Source organism: Barbus barbus (assembly GCF_936440315.1).
Source record: "Barbus barbus genome assembly, chromosome: 2".
Classification (NCBI taxonomy): domain Eukaryota; kingdom Metazoa; phylum Chordata; class Actinopteri; order Cypriniformes; family Cyprinidae; genus Barbus; species Barbus barbus.
The window spans coordinates 3,552,882-3,563,953 of record NC_136730.1 but is presented as its reverse complement, the minus strand read 5'-3'; the positions used below and the strand labels follow the sequence as shown (position 1 = coordinate 3,563,953).

The 11,072-nt window shown below is 34.9% G+C and overlaps 1 protein-coding gene across 2 annotated transcripts; it reads left to right on the top strand.

Moving 5' to 3' along the window:
* The first annotated feature begins 2,560 nt into the window (after positions 1-2,560).
* LOC306878049 (uncharacterized protein) lies at positions 2,561-11,041 on the top strand. Of its 2 annotated transcripts, none has more exons than XM_079430145.1 (8): positions 2,561-2,645; positions 2,987-3,022; positions 3,198-3,456; positions 6,598-6,740; positions 9,786-10,065; positions 10,167-10,306; positions 10,708-10,795; positions 10,890-11,041. In XM_079430145.1, exons 1-7 carry the CDS (start codon positions 2,609-2,611, stop codon positions 10,752-10,754), a joined length of 942 nt encoding a protein of 313 aa, XP_079286271.1. In that variant the 5' UTR covers positions 2,561-2,608; the 3' UTR covers positions 10,755-10,795; positions 10,890-11,041. The 2 variants fall into 2 exon arrangements, with proteins under 2 accessions (XP_079286271.1, XP_079286272.1); XM_079430146.1 differs by having other exon boundaries at positions 10,871-11,041.
* Positions 11,042-11,072: the final 31 nt, after the last annotated feature.

The following is an 11,072-nucleotide window of genomic DNA, read 5'->3' as shown; positions in this document are numbered from 1 at the left end:
CCAGTCAAGTGACGACATCGACATTCCTGAAGTGTTTCCAGAAAAGTGTGCCATATGCATCAGACGTTTAGCCAACGGTCCGTGACGTCTGAGGCTGAGACTAGTCAGAAACTGTTTTGAATTTTGTGCTTTTAGTTTTTAACATACAGGGATGTTTTTAAGTCATTTATTCGTCATAGAAAGTCAGTCAAGTCAATTCATGGTTAGATTTTTTTTTTTTTTAATTGTCACGCTCAAAGGTATGGTCAAATCATGTGATGTGTATTCAATGATTTATCCATGCCAGAATGTCACAGTGATGTAATTTTGGTCAAACCTTAAGGGATTTTTTCCTCACATCAATTCATAATGGAATTTGTATGCACATGTATTACCACTATCTGATTTAATTTTGAATGGTGCACTCCAATTGACAATTCTAGTTTCAAATTGATGAACAACTTGAGTAAGTACTAGGGCACTAAATACTAAATATTAAGAGATGCTAAAGATGACAAATGGCCAAAAATATTAAAGTTAGAAAAGTTAAAAGCACATGCAATATGAAATGGTAAAGAATATGTTTTTACAATGAGTTTTTGGAAAATCCAATTGTACCAGTAATCACAGAGTGAAGCATGCCAAATGATTGCAAATGAATGTAATGTATAATAATGTAATGCAGTGTATAATGTAGCTAAAGTTCTGCATGAACATGTATCTGAAATTAGTTAAGGATTATGTTCTTTTAACATCTGAGTGAGACACATAATTTGGATCAGTATTGGGGCCACTTTGGAATCATTTAAAAGCTTTAGTTGCATGAGTGTTTATCATCGTACATTGCCATAAGAGTGTTGATTTGCTTGTCAGATTACTGTTAACTGTTGTACAACAACAGTCAAAGACAAACATTTCCCCTTACTGATGATGGTAGGCTACACTTTTCAAATACCTCAGAGTAACATTGGATAACACACTTACCTTTGATCAGCACATTATGGATATTCAGAAATGAAGTCACCAAAGACTGTCAGTTATTCATAAACTCAAAGGACTTAATGTTGCTCCTCCATTATTATTGCTACTTTATCAAAGCATTATTCTGCCAATTCTATTGTATTATTCTTCTTGTTTTTACAATATGCTTTCTGTTAAAAACTGGACCAAACTTACAAAGGTGTCCAATATTGCTGCAAAAGTTATAGGTCTTTCAACACCCAACCTCACAGAACTCAATAATAGAGCTATTACACGCATTGCCATTTCAATAGAACAGGACTCCACGCATCCACTTAACGAGTATTTAGCCCCACTTCCCTCCTGGCGCAGGTATAGGGCTGTGAGGTGTTGGAGGGCCCGCTTTGGAAGAAGCCTGTTTCCTGCAGCCATCGTGTATCTCAACAACAGACATTTAACAGGGTTTTGTGTGTGTGTGTGTGTGTGTAAATATAATATAATTGTACAATGTTTGTTATGTTGTGTGTGTCAAATAAGTGCAGTCCTGTGGAAAATAATTTCCCTCTTGGGGGACAATAAAGTTAATATGAATCTTAATCTGAAGTTTGAAAATGAAAAACGTAATAGACATGATGATGACCTGGTTGCTTTCAAACCCCAAGACGCCAGTACGGATGCAGTCATAGTGTGCTTCTTCACACATTTGTGCTCTTCTGTGAAGAAAAACAAACAACAACAAAAAATTTTTTGGAACATTTGCATTTACATTTACATTTACATTTAAATTCATGGTTTTTGGAACATATTTTAAGCAAACGACGGTAAGCAAAAGATGGTATTTGTATGCTTTCAGACAGGGCAGACTTTGTGCATAAAACAACAAAATGCAAATCTGTGTTGATCTTGAGAAGTCTGTAAGATGGGAAAGAAAAGATCAATTTAAAAATGGCAGGTGCAGCACACAAGATGGAAACAACATGCAGTATGCCAGATAAAGACAGGGACGTGTCGAACCACTTCTGTGGCACTGTTATGATTTTTTATTTTTTGAGCTTGAAAGCTTCAGGTCTCTTTCACTTCAAAAACTAATCTTTGGTGTTTCACTGAAAGAAACTCATACAGGTTAGAACAACATAGAATAAAAATAGAGTTTAAGTCAAATCTGATGAAAGCAAAAGTGAATACAAACCTTAATGGAGCACAGGAAGATTTTTCCTCACTTTTCTTTCAGGAGAGGTCAGCATTGCTAACAAACCAATCCAGTTTGGTGAATTGTGCTATTGTTGTTATCACCTCATATTCAATGTGAGCAGGTCAACATGAAAGTCATTCTTTGACTTGCTTTAGATAAAAGTGTCCGCCAAAGAGATAATGTGCAATATTAATAGCATTGACATTTTGATTTCATTAATCACTAAACTGAAGATACAAATTATCATTGTTTTCAGTGAAAATGTGTTCACTTGTTTTGTTGCTAAAAGAAGTGTAAGAAAATACTTATAATTATTTATAAAAAAAATTCCATCTCCAATCAGAAATAAAAGTGGGAGGAAAACTAGGATCATGTGACTCTGATGTAACTTGAACTAATATATTTCTCCCAGGAACAAGATTCATTCAAACCTCCTCAAACAGAAGCAGAAAGAGTCACGAATCGCCTGAAATCAACATGAGAGTTTTCTACAAGAGTCTGTTGTTTTTACTGGGTGAGTAAAACATACACTCTTTCTAATATATTCCTGAGCTACAGTCTGTTTTCAGCTTCATCTTCAGACAGAGAAACACTTAAGAAACACAGAAGACCCTAAATTATAATTGAATGTGTTGTTTTTGGTTAACGTTATCTGAACAGCCTTAAACAACATAATTTTACTAGAGAGGCTAAATGATATAAGACACATACATGATTTTAGAGATTATACTCAATTTTAACAAAATAGAAAATATTTGTAAAGAATAAATCCAACAAAATATAGGCGTATGCTCATAAGAACAATCCTTTTAAGTTACTAAATACTGAGCATCATTCTGTGTTTCTCATTTCAAGGGTTTTTCTCAGTTCAGACGAAGGCAGAAGAAGAAGGTGAGATTTTATGAATTAAACACTATTACATCTTTTGTTTGTGAGTTTGTGCTGCTGTGAAACATTTTCAGACACATCATGAAAACCCATGAACTTAAATAGCCCAGCAAGGCTATATATAATTGTAAAAAATTATTGTAATTGTAAATAAGGTTTTCTCTTGAATGCATTCCAGTGAACGTAGCAGCATGGGGAACAGCCGATCAGTCGTCATTATATTTTGACTGGTATGCCCAAAAAGCTCTGGATGGGTTGAACTCCAACTGTACTCATACAAACACACAGAGTGACCCGTGGTGGAAGCTGGATCTGATGAAGACGTACAGCATGAACAGAGTGACCATCACTAACAGACCCGACTGCTGTGCAGACAGGATAAACGGGGCAGTGATTCGGATCGGAAACCATTCTTCAGATCTTCTCAGCAACCCAGTGTGAGTCTCTCTGATATATTCTGATACAGATTCTGGACAAGTGTGTGTGTGTGTGTGTGTGTGTGTGTTTCATATACTGACTATTTGCAGGTGTTTAGACTATGTTAATATTGGTATTTGCAGTTTAGTGAGTGAGCCAGATGTCGATTCAGTTCAGTGAAGGATTTGTCTTACTGATTCTAACTGGTCACTCTCGTCTTTTTGAACAATTCATCTAGATAACTTATACGAGTCACTTGCTCCTGAATCAGACTAGGGTAAAAAGAAGCAGATCATAAGAGTAATTTGTTTGTTGGTTGTATTGTAGCTATGTTTATTGCAATGCAAAGACTTTCGCACTATTATTTCACAGTACACAGATTATTCCATCACATTCAATAAAGACTGTGAACTCACATTCAAATATGAGCTAAATTATTATTATTTTTTTTGTTATGTTTTTCTTTTGGTGTGGTAATCATCAGTGGACGAAACACTGGTTTACCTACCTAATAATCACATGGTTGATGTTATATCTTTTAGTGTTGTCACGATACTGGAATTTCTAGCTTCGATACGATACCTTGAAAAATATCGATATTCGATACCATTTTTGATACCACGGAGAAAAAAACTGCCACAATATTAAGGGGGTAATTTTTTTAATTTAAAGATAAATGTAAAAAAGTTGAGAACATGCGGTATATTTTACATGAACAAAAAAATGTCTTGAGGTACTGCATTTGTTGATTTATTTATTAATCTTTTATTAATCTTAGTTAAATGTTAATTGAAACTAGCGTTTACTAATCCATGTACTAATTAAAATCCAAAGTTCTATTTGTTGATATTCTCATTTGCTTCATAACCAAAATATTTCCAGATATAGGGCCCTATGAAATCCGTTTGATTTTTCCCCAATTTCAGTTTTATTTTTTTCTACATTAAATTTTTTCCATTTTAATTTTTCTGGATTCCGTTTTTTTCCGTTTTAATTTTTCTGGACTCTTTTTTTTTTAATGGTCAAATTAAATGCTATTAATCTAAAAGCATGTCTAATTCATTAAAATCATGAAAATTATACAATTTAACATTTATTTTATTAAAAGTGTAAGAAAAATGACACGTTTAGGGCCGTATGAAATGTTTTATTTTTTTCTCACCTTATGTTTTATTGTTACCAAATTCTGTGTTTTAGCATGTCTATTATTTGAATGCATACAAACTATTTTTATTTATTCTTACAGTAGCCTTATGAAATGTGTTTTCCCCATCAGAAATTCTGTGTTGTGTATTAAAATTTTACTGGATATCAGATGAAGGCATAAAACTATTTTAATTAATTTATATTTGAATTAATGAAAATTAAACATTTACATTTTTGGCAAATGAAGGGGATTTACTATTAAAATAAAAATATTTTGTGATTATTTCTTTTTAAAAAATTAACAGTAGTAGTAGTATTATGTACATTCTACTAAATAATAGTAATATAGCCTATTTCTGGCACACGGTCTTTAATAGGCTAAGTTAAACCGAACTTTTATTTTGACGGGTTGCCGTGAATACTTCTAAAGTTCTGTGTGTGTATGATATGAGGCTAGTTTTACTCAAATTAAATGGTAAAATGCTCGTAAAGTGCCTTTCAGATCAGTTCTGGAGATATTGTTGATGTATTTATGTCCTCATTGAGACGGCAGACGCTGAAATCACCGCGAGCGTCACATTAGTAAACACAACCGCACGTGCAGCACATTCACACAGAGACACGCAGAACATGCAGGATTCATATTTAAATCCACTTTTGCAGCTTAATATTTACAGATACTAGTCCATATCACAATTTGATTTAAGTGTAATGATCTACTTTTGATTAATTCATCCAAACTTTGACAAATTCCGTGACATTCCGCCTTAAACTCCGTGTTTATGACTGGATTCCGTGCGCGTTCTCTGCATCACGGAGATCATAGATCCCTACAGATAGCGCTCCTGCTGTGTTCTTTAACAACCAGAGCAGTCATCTTTCTATTCACTTCACTTTTGCTATTTAACCAGAGCGAAGGAGACGAGTGCGGTCACGTGTGGTGCTTGTCCACGCGCCTTTGGAGAGAAGTGAAAGTGACAGCTCGGCTAGTATAGGTGTATCGATACTTCGGGAAATTAATATTGGTACCGTTCAGATATTTCAGTATCGATATTTATCGAAATATCTATATTTTTGACAACACTACTGTCTTTCTAAAATGGCAGCTCGCATCACGTGTGTTTGTGCTCTGGAAATCTTTTTGTAGCACTGAGCAATGTAGCCAATCACATTTCCTGAACACCTGTGATTGGCCATTGCCTTCACTCACCTCTAAATGGTAGATTTTTATTTTACTTTTTCCCTGCACACTTCCCCTCACTACTGATTATAAAGGAACTTAGTGAAATCACGATGAACTGAAGTAAGTGACACCTTTTTAAAGCAAGGGCTATCTGTGCAATGTCTAGGATATATAATCCTTTCAGATTTAGAATAAAAGTTTTGTGTTTTTGTGCTGCTAATGGCCATATACCCTATAAATGCAACAAGGTTTCGGGAGTGACACATACATTCCTCGTGAATGAGGGATTCATTTTCGAATGGGTGAAAAATATAATTTCTCTAAACATATGTTCAAGCAATGCAGACAAATAGATTAATAGAAAAAATATATGAATTATGTGTTTAAAATATAATGTGGTTGCAATTATTTATAAATGTAGATAATTACTAGTATTTCACTGTGCATTGCTATTCTTGTGGTAAAAACAGCACTGCAACAGTTATTTTTACATGATTTTATTATAAAACACAGTGTGACAATGTCTAGATGTCAGACAAAACAAGGTGTTTTATATGTTTGTATTAATAATGAACACTTCACTGGCATGACAAATAATTGCACATTTTCTTAGCTGCTTAATAATATTGATAATAATAATACCAATAAATAATAAAAAATAGTGTAAAACATTACATAAGTTAGATGACATATCTAATTATAAAATAAATATTGTGTTGTAAAAGAAAGCGTTATACATACATTCAGGGATAAGAGAAGAAAATACAAGTCAAGAGTCGTACTAATAATGAGCAACAAAATCACAGGAACTCACTCTTTCATCTTTCTCCAGGTGTGCTGTAGTTTCTACTATTCCAGCAGGAGGTACCTACAACTACTCGTGTCGTGGGATGGAGGGACGTTATGTTACTGTCAATATTCCTGGAACTTCAAAGGTTCTTACTCTCTGTGAAGTGGGAGTCTATTGGATTCCAGGTAATTCAGAGCTACTTTAAGGGTTAGTTCACCCAAAAATTAAAATTAGCCTGTGTTTTACTCACCCTAGAGGCAAGGTACATGACTTTCTTCTTTCAGACGAATCATATCGGAGTTATATTAAAAATAGTCCTGGCTATTCAAGCTCCAAGTCCAAGCTCTATCATTGCAGTAAGTGGGTGTTTCTGTTCAACTGTCCACAAGTCGTCAAATAAAGCGCATCCATAATAAAATGTGCCTCACGCGCGGGGCGTGAATAAAGGCCTCCTGTAGCGAATCCATGCATTTTCACAAAAAAAACCCCCAAAAAATCCATATTTCAAACATAATAAACACTTTTCTCTCAATTCTGCTGACTGTCATGTGTTGAAGTCGTTCCGGTGGATGACGTAGGACATATGCGTCGCGTGCGTACCACTGAGATATGCTAATCTCGCAAGTTTGTTTACAGGAGCAAAGGAAGCAAAGTTTCCTTACTTACAGTCTCCTCTTGACTTATATCGAAATCCTCCAACATTTTTCTTTACAAATCCTCGTTTTTTGTTTCTAATTAGAAATTTCAAGATGGAACACAATGTTAAAGTTGTTTTAATGCTTTTGAAACACTAACACATGGTTTTCAGGCAGTGAAATTGCATCTGAATTTGTGTCAAGTTTAGACATTTTCACGCATGAGTTCCAAATCAAATATAGCAGCACAAGAAAAAAAAAAAATGTTCATGAAGATTTTTTATATTTTTTGAAACAGTAAGACCTTTTCACTTGTTTTCAGATAGTGAAAAAGCTTTTGATTGGATGTGAAGTTTCAGACAATTTGCCAAAAATAATTTACCCTAATGGGACAACGTCAGTTTAAATGATGGATCCCTAAAAAAAAGGTCAAAGGTCAGATGAAGAAAACAAGTTTTGGAAAATGATCTTACTCCTAAATATATGTAAAATATAAAGTCAATTATTTTTTAAGCTGTAAATTCACAATTAGTCCTATAGAGGGTTATCTTGCAGGTTCTTCCATTATTTTCAGTTATTTGTATTAATTTATTGGTTTGTAAAAAAAGAAAAAAAGAAAAAACAGATTTATACTTTCATTGGAGCACCTAACACTTTAACCTTGAACCTACCCACTGAACAACAGAAAACACGTAACAGGCAAATATAAGTGCAGTCACAGGTATTTATTGCAAAAACGGACCTTAAACAAGCAGTATAAAAGCATTACAAACAAGTCGTGTTGCATTCCAAGTCTTCTGAAGCCATCCAATTTCTTTATGTGAAGAAGAGAGTAAAACGTGAGGTTTTAATCACTGAAAATGATAGCCATTAACACGCTCACATCTCATTCAAAAACTTACTCCTGTCCAGTAGCATGACACAATCGGTCACAAGACACCAGAGTTGTGGACTCGAGTCCCAAATTTGACTTGACTCGACATAAAGAAGACTAGCGACTCAACTTAGACTTTGACAACAATGACTTGACTTGGACTTTAGACCTGTGACTTGGCAAGTATTTATGGTCTACCTTAAAAAAAAAAACTAAAAAAAAAAACAAACAGAGTTCTGATCAATATAGGCTGGTTACTGAAGCGTATGGTTAGCACAGTTTTTTGGAACTGAGCCAGAGAGGGACTCGCTCAGTGTGCACTTGTTAGTGTTTTCATCCACGTCATTTTTAGGATATTTAATGTTTTATACATTTAATAATAGCCTACACATAAGGTTGACTCTATTCTTCCTGTTTACTAGCCACTCACTTTCATGTCTTTCAAAAGAAATGGATGTAAATCCGACAGCTCTTATAGCATACATATAGCCCTTAAACTAAGCCATCAACTGTGATCATTGTGAATGGTTTAAAACATAAAATACATTTACTTACAAATATTTGTGTATCTGAATAGCTATGAAAAACAAACAAACAAAAAAAAAATTAGAAATAACTGAATGAAGACTTGTTTTGTCCAGAGTTTTTGAACAAATCACTTGAAGTAATGATTCAGACATCAAACAGATTTTAAAAGTCACTGGAGACCACCCACTTGAATAATGTAACATATAGGCCTACAGTCTATATTTGAACTGTAACATTAGTTCCAAACATCATGTACTCATTTTGATCACGGCTGCTTTTAAACAAAATGATTTTAACCATGGGGGACAGAGGCTTCATGCTCATTCAAACCAGATTTTTGAGCCAAGTGGATTTTTAATTCAGTGTCACATCGCCAGCTGCTAAATTCAAATCTGCATTCGCACACAGAACATGCAGGATTCATATTGAACTAGTCTTTTGTGGCTTAATATGCATACATACTAGTCCGTATTTAAGTGTTGTAATCTCCTACTTTTGATGAATTCATTTAAAGTTTGATCAATTCGGCATTTACAGTAAATTCAGTTTTTCTGACTGGATTCCACCATACAGAGAACAGAGGAGAATGCGGCTATAAAATAAGGCTTTTAATAAAACAAGGTATAGACATGTTCTATAATAAAGGTAACCTTAAATGACTTCTGTTGTAATCTGCCACTATAGAAAATAAAAGGAAAAAGGAAAATAAAAGGAGAGGGGATAGGCTGCACTATATAATGGTAGAAGAAACACTGTAATAGATTAATGTGCAAAATGTGCATTTACTTACACCTAATTGAGAATCAAGTTATTTCATACTATAGTTTACACGTTTGGAAATATTTTGAATAAAATAAAATAAATAGATAAATAAAATAAAATTAATAACATCAGTTATACATTGCTATGCTGTGTGTCACATGACAAGGACCCCCCCCCCACACACACACACACACTCCTGCCCCCTCAAAAATATGTGGTGCATGACACCACTGGCGGAGAACCTCTGCTCGGAGGCACTACAAATACAGCCGCCAAGTCAAAAGATATTCCTCAAAAATGACTTTGTCAAGATTGGACCAGTTCAGACAGATCTGATAGATATGCATTCCTAAGAAAACCTCCTCAAAAACATTCTAAGTGAATAAAATGAGCTGACTAAAACCATATCTTGACCCTATGACATCTTACAGGTAATTTAGCAACAGGAAGAACCGTCACACAGTCATCAACCTATGAGCTCTGGTCTGCTGGACAAGCCATTGACTTCAATCCAGGTTTCAAACAACCGTCGTTATCATGTTCCTCAACCACTACTCAGACTAACCCATGGTGGAGGCTGGATCTGAGCTCTGTGTACACAGTTAATAGAGTCGTCATCACAAACAGACTGGACTGCTGTCCAGAGCGAATAAACAGAGCGGAGATTCACATCGGAAACTCTCTGGAGAACAACGGCAACAACAATCCCATGTGAGACCCTCTTTCTGTGACTTAATATCCATAAAGATCACTGAAAACACATGTGAAGAAAGACTAGAAGTATAAATAATGGTCTCTCCGTCTCTCTTTAGATGTGCTGTGATTTCTAGCATTCCAGCTGGTGTTTCCTCCACCTACACATGTAACGATATGGAGGGTCAATACGTGAATCTGTTCATTCCTGGAGATTCAAGGATTCTTACTCTGTGTGAGGTGGAGGTCTATGGAGAAGGTGAGATCAAACAAGCAGATTTAGTGTTTTAGGAAACTATTAATGGCTTCACAACTGTAGAAATTTGGCAATTTATGGTTTTTGAAAATGTGAAACTTCAACAGTTGCGTGCTCTCAGCTTTCAATAATTTACTGCATAAAACAGTATTTGTGTTTGACTACCGCAGGTGAACCTGTATTTAATGTCATCTAGTTGTTGTTTTTTTTTTACTTTGTGCAGCTTAGTTTTTTTGAGGATCACTACACAAACTCTCACTGCATCTGTTTAATCTTAAGTGACATATGCATGTATAACAAACTGCTGTAGATATTTTAGACTCAATGCATTTTATGTTTTTATTATTTGCATTTAGCATTTTCTTTTCTCTTCTATGCATGTTCATGCTTGTGTGCCCTTTTAGGTCTTGTTGTCCAAGAAGACTCCTGTGAAGACGAACCTGAAGTTTGAGTCTGTCTGAACCTGAAATGAGAGTCCAGCTCCTGTCACAGGTGAGAGAAGGAAACATACAGAAATCTGAAATCAAATCACATTGATAGCAGTTTTAAGAGATCTGCTCATTTCAGCTTTAATCTGTTCTGGCAGAACGAGGGATTTCTGACGGGAAGAAAGAAATGATGATGATGATGATGATGGGAAACCTAAACTCTCTTCAGATCAGCTTTGATGTTCTTAATTTACATGCTGGAATTTTCTCCATTTATTGCTGATCACAATAAAGTTGTATGTGAAAACTGAAACTACTGATTCCTGATTGCTGCTTTGAAG

Coding starts and splice junctions, on each gene's coding strand:
- LOC306878049 (XM_079430145.1), top strand. CDS start 2,609: ATGAGAGTTTTCTACAAGAGTCTGTTGTTTTTACTGG. Junction 3,023..3,197: donor GACGAAGGCAGAAGAAGAAG/GTGAGATTTTAT, acceptor AATGCATTCCAG/TGAACGTAGCAGCATGGGGA. Junction 10,307..10,707: donor GGTGGAGGTCTATGGAGAAG/GTGAGATCAAAC, acceptor GTGCCCTTTTAG/GTCTTGTTGTCCAAGAAGAC.